The 19964-nt window shown below is 39.9% G+C and overlaps 1 protein-coding gene across 4 annotated transcripts in view; it reads left to right on the top strand.

Moving 5' to 3' along the window:
• Positions 1-587: 587 nt before the first annotated feature.
• Positions 588-19964, top strand: part of ctif (CBP80/20-dependent translation initiation factor) — a 62389-nt gene continuing 43012 nt past the window's right edge. Inside the window, exons 1-8 of one of the 4 annotated variants that reach the window (XM_040053417.1) lie at positions 588-785; positions 13125-13217; positions 13466-13708; positions 14955-15026; positions 16561-16683; positions 17904-17977; positions 19565-19669; positions 19802-19880. In XM_040053417.1, coding sequence (XP_039909351.1) covers positions 13532-13708; positions 14955-15026; positions 16561-16683; positions 17904-17977; positions 19565-19669; positions 19802-19880 — 630 coding nt within the window. In that variant the 5' untranslated portion in view covers positions 588-785; positions 13125-13217; positions 13466-13531. The remainder of the gene's footprint in view (positions 786-13124; positions 13218-13465; positions 13709-14954; positions 15027-16560; positions 16684-17903; positions 17978-19564; positions 19670-19801; positions 19881-19964) is intronic. The other 3 variants (XM_040053418.1, XM_040053416.1, XM_040053419.1) reach the window with 3 other exon arrangements.

Below are 19964 nucleotides of genomic sequence, written 5' to 3'. Positions count from 1 at the left end.
TATTTGTATTTTTATTAACAGAATTAGGTAGTAGCAGTGATTCACCCCTGTTAGATGTGTGTATATTTTTGGATAATCAATTACCCTGGTTAAAATAATTCTGTAAAAGTAATTATATAATAATTAAAACATTTATAGGACATTTATAGGAGGTTAATGCCACTGGGGGGAAATTAATAAATGAATAAATAAAAATGAAAAATTATAAACATTTGGTCTATTGGAAGTTCATGTTAGTTGTAAATAATTATCTGGAAATTCTGACTTAATAACTCAAAGGATTCGAGATGTTATTTCCAGATTTAACATAAGATAACATGACATAACAATTTGAAACTTTGACGTAATAACCCACAATCTTAACTTACTTGATCTTTAACTTACTTTTTTGCAGTGTTGGAACCAAGCTTCAATTGTTATATCTAAGGGCTGTAATAATTTAAGGTTTATATGTTTTCGGTAAGTAGCACAGAGATTCACTGGGTATGGAAATTGTGGATAACGATTAATATGCTAGTAATAAACCCGTAACAATCTGTTACTTAACTACACTCTATTTCCCACAGTGCTCCGCTCTTGAGTGCACGTGTCAATGATGCCAGCAGACCGGACTGAACGTCACATTCCTGCATTCCCTTTTTCCTCAGTGTGGGACGTCGGAGTTGCCACTGGATAGCTAACCCTCTTCCCCCCTCGCTTTCTTTTAGAGAAACACACCCATGACACGGCGGATTTAATCTCTGGAGGCGATCCAAGGTTCGCCAGGAGTTCGCATTTCACTTCGGGTGAGGATTTACTTCGTTTTAAGACAACAGAAGGTGTTTTTCGGTTGGAGCGTTTCAACCGTTGTAACGAGATAACAGTTTTAAGAGATGCGCTGGATTTGCTGCGAGTTGTCTCAGTGAGTGACCTGGTTATGCTGGGATTGGTTAAGCCTCCACCAGCAGACCTGTTGATACGACAGAGTTGACGGAGACTTGTTTGAATTTGTAATTTATAGCCTTTCGGTTACTGCTCCTAAGGGCTAACGCTAGCCGGCTGGTTAGCCGCAAAGCTTGCGTCACCATTGTTACCGGCGATACGCGGGCACACGCAGACACACAGACACATACAACAGGGCGTGGAAGTGCCCCCAGATGTGGCTTTGTTACCTTAACAGGAACAATGCTGTGCAGCTGTTTTCAAAACCTCTGACATAAACGAACCGTCATGTATCGCTTCACTGACCCCGGTACACACGGTACTAGCATCACAGACAGCATGGGCGTGGTTATAAGTGCTAAATAAAAAAAAAGAAAGCTTAAGCTATAGTGGCACAGGTTGTTAGTCTTTCTTCGGTTTCTGTAACGTTGCGTCATACTTGCTTGACAGGAATCATGGGAACAGTCGCTTAAAGCGTTAAAGTCAATCAGCTGTGCTGAGCTAGCTGCAGAGCAGCACACTGTCTCAGCTGTTGACCCTCACAACAAAGAGTGGATCATCACAGCTGCGACTGTGGCAGGACAGAGGCAGATCAACATTTCTGTCAGATTTGGAACGTCTGTCTAAATATATTTTAACATAAACTTTAGCTCATACTCCAATGATGAATGTGTTACATGTTATTCATTAATCATGCAGTCCTTAATGAGAAAACTTGGCAGACTTAATATTTTGATCACTAGCCGACCTGACTGTTGCTCTTTAGCTCACACTTCGGTGAAGTTTGCGCATGGCATTCCTGGGATTCCAGCTGTTTAGGGACTGATTGGATCAGAGTGACTTTACTGATTTAAGGAATGTTTGCATGCTGCTACAAGTCAAAAAGCAGAGACCAAGGTAACCTTTTTTAATGCAGACCTAGAAGCTAGACCTATTTTGCATGATTGCATTATACAGGTGGTATTATTAATAGAGAATTTAAAAAAAGATTGTCTGCAGTGATGAAAGGATGTCTCTGCAGTGTATTTACCTTGTCACATTACTGTGATCACTCAGGAGACATATGCTATTTCATTAGAATGCCAAGTGGTCAGTCATGTTCAGCCACTTTCTCATTCTGTACATGTACATGTAAAGTCCACCCATTTGGTAACATTTAGCTGTTGTGAAGATAGTTCTGTCAATTATGATTTGGCCATGATCTGATAGTACATGAGCAAAGACATACTTGGTTGAGATTTGCCTACAGTTGCAGGGAATTCAAGGATATGTATGAAATTGAACTTTGATAATATGCTTATATTACTATCATCAAATAGCTGATCAAGAAAAAGAAAGATCTGATACACTATGTGCCCCACATATGCTCAATAAAGGATACTGTGGATTCTTAATACACATTGCTACAGTTAGGAAATATTAGAAATATCCATCCATTTGCTTTTTCACTTTGTGATATGTTGTGTAGTTAGATTGCTCTCACATTAATATAAAACTGAGTTTTGCTGATGTGTAAATGTGGCCTGAAAAAAAGTTTCATTCATTCTAATCTAAGAGTCAGTGCACCATCATCACCCCTGTGATCTGCCATCATGGCGCATGTGAATCCTGCATTGACGTGATGAATGATCGTTATTGTGAACTCTGTCCTGGGAGACCATACAGGGACAAAAAAAGAGAAAAGACAATAATGAAAGGCCGATCTCACCAGTAATGCCAGGGTTAATTTCCATAGCAGCAGGTAACTCTTACCTCTGTGTTGTATGCAGTGTTGGTCAAGTTACTTGAAAAAAGTAATCAGTAACTAATTACTGATTACTTCCCCAAAAAAGTAACTAAGTAACTAAGTAATTAATTACTTAGTTACTTTTTAAAAACACGATTTACAACCTGAATAGGTGATAAAGCGATAGATCTGTCAACCCAATTCTACTTTTTCTGCATAATCCATCATACAAAATGTAATCAAATGGAAAAGTCTCTTTTTTTTTAAACTTGTTTTATCCGTTTTATTCTTTTAACTTTATGCATCAAGCAAAAATTAAATTATATGCACCATTCTCTGACTTGAAGAAATTAGTTTAACATTTAAACCTATTTTCTGCACATTCCAGCACATAAAATAAAATATTTTTTGTGTTTACACTCAGTCTTTCAAATAGATGCAAGTAAAACACAGCAGAAAATAAATAAAATCAAAGACTAGCAGTCCTGTTGCTCTATTTTCACCTGTAAAGCAGGAGTGGGGTAGGCGGAGGTGTGCTCTGGTGCAGGTGTGGCGCAGCGGTCAGTGGAAGAATCCACCAGTGTCTCTGTGAATTTCCCATTACGTCGTTGCGCACTCGGAGCTTGTTTAGGGGGTTTTTTCGGTGTAAAAAGAAGTTTTCTTCCCACTCACAATGGACGCTAATGTTTTTGTCACTTTTTATGGAATCAAACTCAAAGTAAGGTCAGTACTTCCAAGCTTTAAACGCTGCACGATCATATGCTCTCCCACACTCGATATATGATCCATTGTTGATCTGCAGACAGCTGTTGTCACTAACATCGCACTCGCTTACGTCACTGTCATGAGACATTTTCGCAAAAAAAATCACGGTTTTAGTAACGCAGTAACGCAGCGTTCCTACGGGAAAGTAACGGTAATCTAATTACCGTTTTTGCAATAGTAATCCCTTACTTTACTCGTTACTTGAAAAAGTAATCAAATTACAGTAACGCGTTACAAGTAACGCGTTACTGCCCGTCTCTGGTTGTATGTCAACGTAAGCATTAGAAAAGAGCTGGTGTTTAGGTCATGACGTAGACCCGGTTCCCTGTATGTGCATGTAGCGCTTTGAAGAATGTGGAGGAGGCACAAATATAGCAGCAATCTTACGGAGAGAGTGGGAGCTGCCTGCACAAAACTGGATCATCCTGAGTCAGGCTGTGAAGCAGAAATCTAGCCTTGTTTCAGTGGGGGCTGCTCCTCATTACATTGCGTCTCTGGAACGGATGAGTGAGTGGGAAATGAGAAAGTGAGGATAGAGTGATTACACGGTTGATGAATCAGAGAAACATACAGCAGTTCTGTGAGAGATGACGGAGCTCCAACATGTTATATACTATGGTTTTTGCAGTAAGCCATTGTGTTGCTACTAGTTGTGTTGTTTGTGTGGTTGATCTCTTTGTCAGCAGTTTTGTCATCATCTCAGCCCTGACCAATAATAGCCACAGCTCTGTTGAACACTCACCTTTGTGCCTGTCTTTTGACTTTTGGTTGCTGTTCACCTTTAAGGTCTCAGGACTGTTATCTACCCTCCATACATGTTAGGAAGCCTGTGAGCAGGTCAGCATGCCCTCATTTGTTTGTCACACCTCCACGCTCGTGTGTCCGGACAGAAGAGCATAGCAATGTGGAGCTTCAATCCCAGCAGTTCTGCAGTACTACACATGCCCAGTCCATTTCCATTTGGTCAATACAGGGACAAAGAGGGACAAAAGAGGACAATGAGGCTATTGTTTTAAGTATACACACACACCACTGTACCTCCCCTCTCGTGTGACATGTGCACATACTGTTAGTCTCTTCCACTGGATTCAGGTCGTTCTAATCACACACTTGTACACATAAGTGGGAAAAAATGGAATATTTTTATATTTTGTTTTATGTAACTTGTATTGCAGTGTGAAAGAACAGGTAGTATTTTATGACTTGAATAGCTCTGCTAGGAGAGTTGATCTTTGTAGAATGACTGTGTGATTTTGCAGTGGAGCGCATCTTTGTAGAAAAAAAATCTATATTTATAAAGTGCCAAAAAAGAATGACCTCTTAAGCTGATTTACATCAGTTGTTCTTGAGAGAACTTTCATGCAGTCGTTTTCAACACAACAATTCGTGGAGGAGAAACTCTTCCAGCGCTGGGGAGATGAATGAGGGCAGGAAGTCAGACAAATGAACGGCATTGAGCATCCAGTTAATTTTCAGAGTTAACTGTGGGGATTAATTGCTATCAGTGTGCTCTGAAGCCATCAGCAAAGATCATCATCATCAAGTATAACTGAAGCTGAATGTCTAACCTCGAGGCTCCCTATCGCACATAAATTTATGTTTTTATATTGTTATGACTGTAACTTTTAGCTATGTAAAGGCATATTCCCCTTGTTTAGCCCTGACAATTCCCTTGTATCCATGTCATCTTTAGTAGTAACAATAATAGATCTACAAAGGCAGTTTTCTCGATTGTTGCCACCTGTTGCTCTGGTAACAGGATTTCTGCTTCTGTTTTGGTGCTGTACTTCCCGATGCCTGTCAGGGGTCTCCTGAGGTTGACTACTTACCTACGTTGCAAACTTGACCAACAAGCCACCCCTCTCAGGCTTACAGAGGTTTGAGAATGCCCTTTTTTTGGCTTTGTATGAAAACCATAAGATGGACAAATATAGGGGATGCACTCTCTGAAGTGTGACAAATGTCTGAAAAGAAAATGAAATAGAATTTCCAGTTTCACTACCGAGACGCATTATGCAGAAAAAGTGTCGCGGGAGAAATTGTGATCGATTGGTGCCAGCCACATAATGCTTATTATTATCCCTCGGCTTTGTCAGAGAGTGGCACGCAGTGTGAACAGTGACACTTTTTCATCTGCATTTTGTAGGCGATATATTTAAAGTGTTCATGTTTGCTAGGTAAGAAGACGCGCTCATCCTGGTACTACCGGTTCCAGTGAATGCAAAATAAGATGCAGTATTAAAAGGATTTATTTGTCATTTACTTATAAAATAAATGAAGCACGTTGTGGAGTCCTGTATTATGATAGAAAATTGTCCATTTGTCATTACATACTGGCAGAGGTGTAAAAAATCTTTGAATCTCTGTGTCTTCAGTGACTGTTAATGTTTCAAATGCACACAGGTGTTATTAGTACCCTTTGCTGACTGTAAAGCCCTTGATCCTAAGCAAAGTATGTGGTTGCTCCATTTAACCTATTTGCATACATCTATTACAGCAAGTATGTCTGCTGAATGATTAGAGTCAAAGAAGGCACGCAGCTCTTCTGCTCTCAAGAATAGACTACTCCAAATTATATTTAAGCTCAAGTGTGAGTTTCTTAAGCTGCCAGTCAGTAGTAGACCAGATTAGACGTATTACCAGCTCTCACTGCATGGGGTGAGAACATTGACTTGGATTCCCACTGGGTAGACGGGGTCTCATGTTCTGCTCTGTTTGGCTTGTGAGGATTATGGTTCTTACTGATTGGTTGTTGTGTAACCATATCAAAGGTTGCAAATCACCGAATGGTTTAGGCTTGTTTTTCTGTATTCACACAGTAGAAGCTGTGTTCTTTCCATTACAGCTGATTTCTTTTTAGTGAGTAAAATCCACGAAGAGAGTGACGCACATCACGTGAAGGAGTCCAAAAAGTCTGTTCCGCACTCTGACGCTTAAATTGAGTTTGTGCTTATGTGTTAAATTTTCATTGTAAGTACACTGAAACCAAAACCCCCCCTCCCCCAGCCACAAAAACCTACACCGAAACCTGGTGTGGTCCTCGACAGAAATGGAAGACTGGTTGGCCCGTTCAGTACCATTATTTCTTCCTTTTTGTGGATTTTCCATCTTCTTTTTCTGCTGCCAGTTTTAGAATTGACTGGAACAACTCGAAGATATAAGCTCCATCATGGTGGTAAAGCATGGTACAGGTACAGCATGCACAGGTATAAATGCTGGGAAAGGCATCAGCCACTAGGCTATGTCATAGGCTCAACATAGATCCAGGGCACAAGTCATATTTAAGCTTTAGGAACAATAATTCAGTTTGTTCAATATTTCATTCAGTAGGCCTGGCAGTGTGTTAATTCAGCACATCAACAGGCTAACTTGTGCAGTGCATTCTCCAGAAGTTTAAGATAGTTACTAATTATATGTATGGTTTTCCAGAAAAGTTCCACTTTCCCTACAATTTGAAAAAAAAATACGAGCCTGTGCATATGTTTTCATTTCATAAAATTAAATTTTTGGATATGCCCATGCTTCAACGTTCCTTTTGGACCACGATTAACTTCTAAACTAGTTGTGACAGTACTCTTTCATTATTCAGACATTAATTAGACACATTGATTAGAATGTCTACAGCAAAATTGATTTTTTTGTGTGTGTTTATACACCACTCCTGTTGTAATTTTGCATATATTTGTCCATTAATTGACAAATATATGCACTCTGATTTTGGAGATACATCCAATCACGGACATGCATAGTGATGAAAGTATATCTATCGGTCCTCAAACAAAGACACAGTGTGCAGTCCAGTGCCACGCTGTGTCTGTCTGGCCAGTTTAGTATCAACATGAACACTGCTTTACTTTGGGCATTGATGCAGCTGACCTCATAGTCTGCTTTGCATTTTATAGGGTTAATGTTTCTCTGCTTGCCTGGAGGGTCACTGCCTGAGGTAACCCAGCTTCTCACCGCACATTGTTACTCCACTATTCATGCTGGAAAGGCTTTGTAATAAGTAATAATGTGTGTATTTTTTGGCTGATAACAAGCTGTGAGACTCTAAAACATAGAGCGGCTCAGGTAAATTGTCCCTAACCCTAACCGGAACCTGCCAGAACCACTCGGCTAATGACAATGGATAGTAATAAATTACGTGGCTTGTCTAGATTCAACTGAAAGGTTAGGAGGAGACTTTGATGTCTGCAATTGTTGTGTACTGATATGCAATTTCTTAAGCGGCTTAAGTTTAGCAGTGAAGTTTGAGGGGAAGCTGGACAGGATGGCAGGCAGTTCTTTGTTGTAACAGCTGTTAGGATTGGGGCAAAAGAGCGAAAAGGTGGAGACAGGAAAGAGCAGAGGAGTTAGAGCATTGTGGGTCAGGGGACTGAAAAATGTAGTTTGAGAAGACAGAAAAGGAGAATAGAGAAAAGAGGAGAGAGTGTGTTATACTGTGATGATTCTACAAGCAAATTAATACTACATAAACAGGTAGTATAAAAAAACTCCACAGTGCAACAACCACTGCAAAAAATTGCTTGAAATCTGGAGACATGGGTCAGGATATTTTATACTTTCTTACATGGTGCACACAGCTGGAATAAGTGGATTCACACGTGTTTGCACTACTGGAGATACGCTCTGTGGTGCCGGTGAGGGAGTTTGCAGGAAGCAGGACACATGAAGCCTGCTCGCTAGAGGTGAGTGTGCTGGACCGTTAACTGGACTGTTTGCACACTGGCGCAATCCAACATTACACAAACTTGTAGTAAAAAGCTGGAAAGTTTTAGACCGGCTAATGCTAAGCTTCATTGTGTTGAACACTTATCTGCTTATATGCACCTCGAATGCTTATGCACGTTTGTCTGCAAACCATTTTATATTACTTATCTTGGTCCAGGTCATATGACCCTGCTGGTCGATGCACATGCTTTTTTGGAATGCAGTCTAAAATTTTCGCCACCCTGTAGTTCTTATCTATTTTAGAATAGCTATAGTAAGTAATTTAAACAAATAGTTGACAGTACCTGGGGTTGATGACAACTGGTGTGTTGAGTTTTTATCTAACCAAATTCCCTGCGCCAGGAGGGGAAGACATTGTTGCAAATCAGTGACTGTTTCTGTCTTGCTCGATACTTTTCTCTTCCCATCATTCTTTTACAGGTCAACCTTGGTTTCATCGATACAAAGAATTTATTTTATCAGAAAGGTCATAGCTCTTTTAGATGTTTTCTGGCACCAGTGGTTTGCACCTTGTTGCAAATCCTCTGTTTTTACGTTTTTGCATCTCTGACAGTGATACATCTATCTATTTTAGAGCATTCATGACTTGGCAAGAAGCTGAGAAGTTGTTTTTCTTAGGCAAGGAAAGAATCCTTCAATCATCTGCTGTAATTACCTTCTGTAGCCTTTCAGGCTTATTGGTTTTGCTAAGCTGGCCTGTGTCTTCCCTTTCTCAGGCAATTTACCACATTGTTGATTTGGCTACGTTTTTGCAATCTCTCTGATGGGTTTAGTTTGCTTTTTTTCACTCGCTTCAACATTTTTTTAGACGTTCATTGGGAGTTCTAGTGAAAAGGTATGAAACTACCATGGCCATGAAACTGCTTGTCAGCCAATTGTTCAATGGCTAAACAGTCAACACGCTATTTTTGTAAATCTCCTCGAATTAAAGCTAAAAGTCTGCACTTCAATCACATCTTGATTGTTTGGTAAAAAATCCCCTGTGAAAAAAGTACAAAAATTATGTCATTGTCCAAAAATTCATACATTAAATATTTTAGACAAACAGGTCAGGATACAAGGATGACGTAAGGAAAAAGTCACATTGGATGTTGTGTTAAAAATAGGCATTATTTAGTGCCCACCCTGTAACTGTATGGATCTTCTCTACTCCCAAGTTGAAGATGTTTGTAAAGTATGCGTGTATCATAGGAGTCAGGATAGGCGTGGATACAAAATGCAGCTTATTTAAATGTCAGAAATCTTCTCATTTCATGTGAGCGTAGATAGAAAGGCTGGACGATCATTACTAGTAAGTTAAAATGCAAGCAGGACTTCACAATGATTTCATCATTGTCTGCATCTTTTTGTTATTTGAGAGCTCATATCGCTGATTGATCTTAGCGTGTATGGGGAAGATGAGACCTGTGTTTGGTGAATCTGAGCTGCCTTGCAATGCTATTTGTGTCCCTGACCTTGCAGAGTCAGTTCCTCTGTTTAGTCAAAGCTCTAAGATGGGCCACCAGCCTGCAGAGTTTCTTTATTTGTTATTCCTCACATATACACCAAATACAGTAGTATCCTTTTCTTTGTGAAGAGCAGGTCCTTGCTTTAATCTCCTATCCTTTTCCTGCAGCCTATAAGTACAATAATAGTTTGGCTTTTTTTACTGTTATACGTGATTGTATTTTATGACTAAACACTTATTTTTCCCTCATGAGAAAAAATTTATTTTTAGTCAATGTAGCCATGAAACAAATCAGAACTGCAGATTTAGAGTGCTGTGTTGCAAAACACTGCTGGGTAGACTTGCATCCCATTCCACAGATGCCTCACTCCTGTGATATGCAGAACAAGCTTTATATCCTGAAGTTAATGCCATTGAGATGGACCTGGTGATTCGCTCATCCCATACAGAAAGCACATAAAGGCTGTAATAGCACTGTAGAAATTGTCATAGATAGCAAGCCAAAAAACCCAGAAGCTACGTGTATTTTGCATCAATCAAAGGGTCAATAATTGCTGGCAGCTGTTTACCCTTAGGCAGTAATCCCACACTACATATCAAGGACAACAGTAGGACATCTGACTGGATTGTAGCCACTATCAATATGCATCTATCAACATACTGTTGCATTCACACTATTATTGATTGCAGCTCTACTTATTCAAACTGTGTTAAAAGTATTATAAGTCAATATTTTTAACTTCAGAGCTCGAGTGAGTAAATACAGTGTTGTAAAAAAAAATTAGTTTTGATTTCTTTTGTAATTTTTATGTGTTTCAGATTATCAAATTTTAATATTAGACAAAGATAAGTGAAAAAAAATACTAAATGCAATTTTCCAATTATGATTTTTTTAATCAAGAGAGAGAAGATATCCAAATCTTCCTCGCTTTGTGTGTGCCCTAAACCAGCGGTCCCCAACCTTTTTTGTGCCACAGACCGGTTTATGTCAGACAATTTTTTCACGGACCAGACTTTAAGTTGTCGCGAATAAATACAACAAAATAAAACCAGTACTGGTAACAAAAAAAGGAAATGCATTCATAACACAGGGGAAAAGACCCAGGGAAAAAAATAACGATGAAAACTGCTAAAATCTCTGAAAACCATAAAGAGGCTCAACTCTCGCGGCCCGGTACCAAATGACTCACGGACCGGTACCTGTCCGTGGCCAGGGTGTTGGGGGCTGCTGCCCTAAACCTAATAACTAGTTGCACCACCCTTGACAGCAAGAACTGCAATTGAGTATTTGTAATAATTGGCACTGAGTGTTTCACATCCCCGTGGAGGAATTTTGGTCCACTCTTCTTTGCAGAATAGTTTTAATTCGCTCACACTGCTGGGTTTTCAAGCATGAATGGCCTGTTTAAGGTCATGCCATTATCGGATTTAAGCCCAGACTTTGATTAGGCGTCTCTTATATAAGTTTATTATATAGAAGTTAATTTACCATAAATTTTTAATGTCTGAAATGAGTTTGCACTGTCCATGGTTCGTATACAGTGGGTCCATGTAAAATAGTGGTTTACACATTCGATTAACACATGACACATGAAAGGTTGCTGGTAGACCAGTGGGAGACACAAATCCTTTTGGGGTTGCATGAGTAAGGGCGTCTGGCATAAAAATCTGCCAGGTCAGATATGCAGAGATACCCGCTGTGGCAACCAGCAGGGAGTATCCAAAAGTAGCAGGTTGTTACCGGTTTGGCTGAGGACATAGCGAGGGGCACAACTTGGATTGATTGGATTGTCAGATAAATTTGTCGCCTTTTTGGGCTGCATATGAGTATGAAAAGTGTTAGTTTCAGTCTTAAAATACACCAAATACCATGAAGATAACAAATGTCTCTTGAGTCAGCAATGGCAACGAAAAGGGACAGCGCAGGGAAAACTTGTAAACCTCTGTAGAACTTTACTAAAGCCAACAGTGCACCCTTTTATGGTGTGCAAGTTTGCAAACAATCTCATCATAAATGTCACAATATATTTCCAAAGCTGGATTGAACTACTAGAAAAAAGCCCTCCATTGGTCAAAGCCACAGAATTGTTTGTCCTTCCTTAAAATGGGGTCTCAAGTCCATGTACCAAGCATGACTGCGATAGCTGTGACCCTACATCCTGTTAGGCAGCTTTCTCAGTGATTATGATTATGAAGATCCAGTATCGCTAAAAATTAATTAAGGAAGAACTATGTTTGATTAAAGAAAACTAATTTTACTCAGACATATGGTTTAAAAGTTAAAGGCACCAAAATGGACCCCTTTTTAAACCCTTTAGTTGTACTGCACTGCTGGCAAGGCAGACACCATTGTTTAACAGGTTCTTGCTTTCCATATGCCCCACCTCTCTTCCTACACTCATAAAAAGCATCCTGTCAACTTGTGCATAATCCTGCTAACAAACAAAAAGACAAACCAGAAAGCAGTAGTGAAAACAGAGTTACCTCGGCAGAAGTAACAAGCAGTGAATCACTGCATCTATACGGAGATTGCATGCTTTCATATTTTCTCCAAACATATATGTAGATATATGCATGGGTGTGCCAGGGGATGCTTATACTTGTACATGTGTGCATGCATTCATAATCTTGCAGGCCCCGTGTTGCTGAGCACACACTTGGTTTGAGTGTGCATACTTCTGTAACCTACTAATTGCAAATCACCAGGCTAATCAAAGCCCTGGCATTAATGTATGCTGGATTATATTATTGACACGTATGGATTACACTGCTGACTGTGAGTCAGATGTATAACATGTTGACCTGCTAGTGTTTGTGGAGATTCAGGTTACTGTCTCTCAACAACAGTTCAGAACCTGAGGTCTGATCTTCTAGTGGAGGATGTTGATGTTATTTGCTGACTGTTCTAAATTTGTTTAGAGTTGTCGTTATGCTAGCTTAATTTAGAAATGATCCTGCCTTTGTTGTACGTCTGTTTGAAAAACATTGCCCTTCATGCAGTGCAGAAATTAGTAAGATCAAATTTGATCTTGGAAAAAGAGATTGCAGAATATGTTTAGGAAATACCACTCCCCATTACTCTGGCATTAGGCAGCGCTGTTGCATCATAGCCAAAACAAAGCCTTTAGACTTTCTGTAGCTGACTTGTTGGCTGCAAATGCACAGGACTCCCCAGCGAGTCCCAAGGGCTCAGCAGATACCATTCTGCTTGCTCCAGCCATAAATCCTCTTTGCATGGCTGGTGATCAAGCCGTGATGTAAAGGAGCTTAGTAGCAATAGACAGACAGCCAGGAAGCTGCTTCCCTGTTGGCCGGGGGTCAGGTGATCACACAAAAACACTGACAGGAGACAGAGGGAGAGAGACGGCGAGGTAAAGGTGGGAAAACAAACTGACATTGAGAGGTGTGTGAATGGTGACAGCCAACAGGGTTTGTGGAGCAACTTTTCAAAAGTTGGATTGATAAGCTGAGTGCCTGCCTGGGCTTGCTGTAGCTCCACCTGAACACAAGTTTTCTGTCTTGTGTGTTGGACAGTTTGTTGGAAGCAGGCAGTGCGTGTATGGGTGTTTGCTGACAGCAGGGAGGCTGTGTACCTTCTTCAAATGTCAGGGAGTTGAGGTGGAAAAGGTAAGAAAAATGTGTTTAGCTGTTCCTGAGCTGCAAGCAGTGATTATTTTAGGTAAATCTCCCAGGGATATATTTGATCAAGTGACTCAACAGTTTGTCTGTATTGGGTCGTTGGACTGATGTCCACGCACCTCTTTGACAGTCAGTGTCTCGATATTGAAACATTTCTTATAATGACTATATAATGACTCTCAAAAAGTTGAGCTTCACTTACTCTTGTCCATTTCTTAAACTTCCTTTCCCCACAGGTCACTTTCCTTCCTCCCTTCCTCCCTCCCCTTCCTCCCCCTCCACCCATCACTGCACCCGTTGCCATGGAGAGCTCTTCGGTGGCGTCTGCGTCGTCCGAGGCTGGGAGCACACGCTCGCAGGAGATAGAAGAGCTGGAGCGCTTTATCGACAGCTATGTGCTGGAGTATCAAGTGCAAGGGCTTCTGGGAGACAAGGCAGATGGAGACTTGGACTTGGACAGTAGCTGCAAGGTACCCCAGGTCAGAGCTATATCACATCAGCAGTACTGTATTTGATTATTCCAGGCCTTGGTGGTGTCTGTGGATTTTTTTTATCTTCCCAAAAAAGACTGGAAGGTTTCTCTCTGTGTCAGCTGCCATTAGTGTTGTAATGAATACTGTGTAAATAGAGAGAAAGTGGAAGGGCATTCGTCAGAGATGTACCACGAAGATAGATCATTGGGTTAGGGTGGTATTTTGAGGTTAATGTCAGAGCGTTCATTGTTATGAAGGTAGCTGTCTTTTTACCTAGTTAGATTACCATGGTAACTAATGCCAAACACATAATATGGCCCGGAGCAGGTTATGTTCTGAGTTTCAGTTCGCAAATGACTGTGTGAGAGCCACATTCTCACAGGCTCTTACATTTTTGGTATGCTCTATGTGCCATATAGATTCTCTGATGAAGAAATATGTTTATTCACAGTTTTCTGCAGGATCACTCTCATTTTATTTGTATGAACAGTGATTTGGCATTTAATGATTTAGGTTCTTTATAGATCGGTATCATCTAATACTGTCTCTGATTGGCCGGTTTTGCACTGAAGAAAAGTAAAATAACACATCTAATCTCAGACATTTGAAACAGAAATTTAGAAGTTCAACTTCAAATAGTGACTTGACTGATTCAGGACGGTGATTTAACTACAACATGACATAGAAGCTCAGTAGTCTTGCTCTTATATGCGAACACAACAGAATCTAACCAGTTGGCATCCAGCTGAATAGAGTTCCCCATTGCAAAGAGACACATCTCAGATGATCTCATTGAAAGAGAAAGATCGATTCCAACATGTTGGCAATCCGTCTGCATTTATGAATTAGATAAATTCAATTAGTCAATTATTTGCAAGCCTTGCTTTCCACCAGGGTGACCTGTGCATATGCCATTTGATCAACCAATGTACGGCCAATCACTGGACAACCACAGATTATTGGTTAATTGGTAGCTGTCCCTATTTTTATTGTAATGTGACAGAACCATAATGCAAAGAAAGCATGGCAGTGTTGAACTTACATTGTAGTTCACCTTTAGCTGCTTCAGCTGCCTTGGCCTAGTTTATTGGCTGCTACACAAACTATACACCAGGCTTTAAGATTTGGTCAGAAACATAATTTTGAGTCCGTTATAAAAGCAGAACTTCAAAGTAAATTTGAATATGCTTTAATAAGACTTTAAATATGCCGTAATTGTTAACCTACCTACTTTGTTTTCTCTCTTCTTCAGTGGACAGATGACTGCAATGATAAGAAAGATGGTAGCTGGACATCATCACAAGGACGAGGCACATCTAAGCCAGTGAGTGTTTGTCTGTTCACAGCTCTATCTTTGCTAAAAAGAGGTGGGGATCACCAGATACCCTGTGATATGAAATTATCACAATATATGACTCACAATATTATTGCAATTTTTAACATTTTGCAAGATGCTGACCATAACATATAGTGGGACTTGTCATGTTTTGTCCACCGCAAATGACATTACACTTTGTCAACATCTGTTTTATCCAGTAAGATGAGATAAGTTGCCTCACTTCAATTTTTTTGTTTGCTGGAAAATGAGCATATCGACACTGTCGCTAGCATGTGCTATAACTGTTGCTATAAGATGGAATCAGTTTGCTAACAATCTGATATGAGTGATTGAATGGGGTCAAGTTGGCAATTACATGCAATCTGTTTCTGATAATATAACAATCAACAGTGATAAATTGTGAAAAATCACATATCTGTTTCTGTTTACCTAGACAGAAATTCACATTTACCTATTACAGTTGTATTCAGCAACCAGCTGGTAACCAGTTGAGTTAAGCATCCTTAAGTTGTGCTCATTGACAATCACTTATCCAGACTGATGGCAACACATCTGTCTGCATTTGAAAAACCAGATTATTTGCAGACCTTTGACTGTCTCTCTAAGTCTGATTGCACTCAGTCCAATTCAGACTGCAACTGCTTGCAGACAGGTAGCCTCCTATCAGTCGATTGCCTTTATGCTTACCATTATGCTGAACATAATGTAATGCTGCTGTTGTGTTAATATAAAGATGTTAAATTACTAACAACCAAAATAATTTGGATGCCTAAAACAATAATACAAAAGCTTTAGTCATTGTAACACATCTCCTAGGCAAAGTCAGATGTATACCGTTGCACATGGTAGTTGCTGATCTGAAAATAGTCCTAATTTTACCCAGTGCACCCTTTCAGTCTGCTCGAGCTGCATATTGACTTACTCTCTGGTCACTGGATCACCACAATGATTAAATCACATGTTTTCCTTCTCTCTGTTCTGTACATGCTCGTCCGTTTTCTGGGCTCTGTCAGCTCTTCAGTGTATGACTGAAAGAGCTCTGTAAGACCAGAGTCTTACAGAGCTCTTTAGTCATTCATCTACACTTTCTACATGTTCATAGTGACTGTCATGGGACACTATGACGCTAGAGCCAGTAATTAAAAAAATACTAAGTGAGTTACCAGCTAGTTAGTCTGTTAAATCTGAGTCTGTGTGTGTCGCTCTGGTGCGTTCTCACAATGCAGATTTTGGTGATTTTTTATTGTTGTATTGTTGCTCTCCAGAGTTGACTTTTTAGCAGCATGGATTAGAATGATCTAACAAAATAAAGCAGGGTAGAGCTGAAATGTGACTATTTATGGTAACAAAATGAGAAAGCAGCAGAGGTCAATCTTTTTCCATTTTCCTTGTTTTGACATTGACTATCTAGAGCAATGGTCTAATATATGTACACACAAAGCATGAGCAAAAAGGAGGAAAAATGGAAAACCAAAAACAAAGACCATAATTTCTTTCGTTAACTCTCTCAACTCCACAGGATGAATGGGAACACAGCAGTAATGGCAGCACAGGTTCCAGGCCCAGTTCAGGGTCCAGACCTGGATCTGGCTCACGATCTGGCAGCAGGGGGCACAACAACCAGTACAAAGGTTCTGCCAAGGTACAGAAACACATGGGTTTGTCTGCTTTTGAGTTGGATTAACTTTCTGAAAGTGCCTCACTAACATGACTTTAATCAAGATGAAAGTAAATGGGAAAAAACCCCTGATACCATGGTCATTTGTGCGTTCAAGCTGTCAGAACAGATTTAGATGCTTCAATGCTCCAATTTATCCTCTTTAAGGAATTTCTCCTCCTGAGAAGCCAGGTTTGCTCTCATTTGTCAGCTGGTCTGGCAAAATGCCTTCATTTTGCTGGACATTAGTTACATTAGTTACTTACAGAGCAGACACCACCTTCAGTGAGTTGTATGCCTACAAAACATTAGACCAGGAACACGGGGAGCTTTGAACAGAGATCACTGCATTACACAGTACATGATAATGTAATATCCATGACCATTTGTTTCTCTGCCACAGCAGTTAATTTTTCAGTTCCATCATGGTAAAGACTGAAAAGGTCCTGAGCCAAATTATGAAACCTTGTAGAGAGATAGAGCATTAAAAAGGCAGGGGCAAAGGAAGAGCCAGTAAAGCTTTGGTTTACGTCAGCAGAGGAAAAGTTTGGAGGCTTCCTCATGTCCTGTTGGTTAATGTTAACATAAAATCCAGATAGGCTTAGTTTGTGCCACAGGACAAAGTCGTTTAATGAAAACACGTTAACATACATGGATTCCTTTCTTTTCTTTTCTTTTCTTTACTGATTTCAAATCATTCACTCATTCAAATCACTGATTTCATGTTTCCACAGTTTCTGATTAAAACTTTCACATAGTTCTGACATATTGATATACAGTCACAGCTATTGGTCATGTTAGCCACATTAGCTGCACAAATTCCTGAGAGAAACAATTTCCCTTTTGTTAGGGATATAACAGTAGTCAACTGGGTCTCGGTTTCAACAGCAGAATGCTTCAGAATTTTAGGCTCTAAACACTGCTAACAATGAGGGAATGTAAAGCAGGAAGCTGCTCATTCTCTACACAAGGCCTTGCTTGTTGAGGATTTTGCTTCTGGTTATGGTTGGTTATGGAGTTAAGTCACAGAAAAGTCTAGGCTACAAATGAAGTCTTTCTAGAATACCTTTGGAGGAACAAATGATTTGGAGGATGCTTGTGAAATGTTACATACAAGTTGAGTAATGTGGACATGGGATTGGTGAGAAGTATTTTGTAGTCATGCTGAAAATATTCTTTCTTCTTTTTCCTTGTGTGTTATCTAGAATGGCAACAGAGAGGGATCCTTTGACATCCTGGGGACAGACATATGGGCTGCTAACACAATGGACTCACATGGGTAGGTACCTTTCTGTTTTACACACCTGTCTGCTGGATATAGCTTTTGGATGGTCATGTGACAGACAGTAGACAGCACAGTCTCGTAGCAATTGTTTGTTCCTCTCTTTAGTACATTTTGTAATTTTGTTTGGTTACTCTTTTCACTTCTTTAAAATTTCCTCTCCACTTGTGGTCAGCGGTTGCAGTTTAGCACTTGAGCTCCATTAGTGTCCTGTTTTTAACCTGTTTTATCTTTGTAGTCCAAGACAGTAGTTTCAACATTCAGCTTGACCTTTAGCAAATCTGTTCAGCTGTCGTTCCAAACCAAGTATCTCTTCACTCAACCTTAATCACGAGGGAGAAAAAAACCCACATTTAAACTACATCTGGGCTACCGGAGGCTCGGCTGTTTAGCCCCAGTGCTCTAAATCCTGTTACTCTTTATAAACGACGTCTCTGCGTGAATCAGCTTCTGTGTGTCCAAGAGGTTTTTCAAACAAGAGCTAGACGTGAGACTTAAGAGCAGAGAGGGGGAAAGTCAAAACGTTAGAGAAAGGAAATGAGCGAGACATAAATCAGTTAAAAGTGGAGGCAGGACTGGTTGCCATGGTAACATCTGCACAGCAGCGACTTCCGTCCACGCTGGCACAACGGAGCATGCAGTGAGTGATGCAGCCGGCACGGTGGGATGATGTAAGCAGTTTTTTCCTCACGCAGGTGGAGACGTGTTACAGGGTTAAATGTTTTACTAAAACACACTGATTCATTCAAGTATGCATTCCTGATAAAAGCTGTGTGTGTGTGTGTGTGTGTGTGTGTGTGTGTGTGTGTGTGTGTGTGTGTGTGTGTGTGTGTGTGTGTGTGTGTGTGTGTGTGTGTGTGTCAAATATGGAAACATAGTGTATTATATATTGTATATCAGATGATATAATAAGAAAAACTAAGGGTCTCATTAGCAATGGTACCCTGCAAGTAGATTATAAATTATACAGTATAAAACATGCAGAAATGTGTAAATCATTTTATACACATATAGAGCCAGAGATATAGATGCATAAACAATTCACATATTTATACATCTGCATTCACACACCAGGCATTAAGAAATTACATACATTACGTTAATCAATGACAACCTGAAATATTAAGAAAAGCAAGCCATTCATTATATAAAATCTCACGTCCCCCCCAAGGGAACTGGTTCTTGAACACCAGTTGCTTTCGTAAGTAGAAGCTTGTGAAGTTTTATCTGGATTTAGTGAAAACCTAAGTATAATTAAGGCCTTTTGAAAAGCCAAAAATAATTTGAAGGATAACTTTAAAGGATGGTGATGTAACAAGAAATCAAGAAATATCACAATGTCTCTCTATATCTTCAAAATAAAAAGGCAAATAAATCATTTCTAAGGGATTTGATTAAAAAGAAAATGTCCCACATCATTTTTAAAATGAGTTTTTGCAACTTTGTAGCTGTTTTCATGAAAGTGATCCAAATAAAGTCCAGGTTATCCCACACAAGACCTGCTAAAGATCTGCATTTCCCCTCATATGCACTTATGCAGAGACTCTCCATGACTCTAACTGTTACTTTGTCTCCTCCTTGTAGAGGTGCAGGCTGGGACGTGCAGCCAGAGAAGCTGGACTTTAGCCATTTTCACAGAAAACACTTCAGAGGAACGCCAAAGCACCTGCCACACATTGACAGAGAAGGGTAAACTATACATTTATTTATGTTCAGTTATTTTGTCTCACTGGTGGAACTCAGAACCGTTTTGATTGCTCTATACCACCTTAATTTATAGCATCATACAACCTCCTGATCTCACCCGTTCCTCTCTTACAGGATAATCAAAAACAAGTTTGAAGAAGATGACGGTATAGACATGAACGACATAGAAAGGTTCCTACCCCATCTTCGCTCGGTAAGTCACTGATGTTTTTTTCTTGTGTGAAACTAAGCCATCCCAGTTTAGTACTGCAGTGAACAGGTGTGAGAAAGCCATTCA

This window comes from Simochromis diagramma, unplaced genomic scaffold, assembly GCF_900408965.1.
Source record: "Simochromis diagramma unplaced genomic scaffold, fSimDia1.1 OVJJ01000596.1, whole genome shotgun sequence".
Taxonomy (NCBI): Eukaryota; Metazoa; Chordata; class Actinopteri; order Cichliformes; family Cichlidae; genus Simochromis; species Simochromis diagramma.
This window is presented reverse-complemented; position numbering and strand designations above follow the sequence as displayed.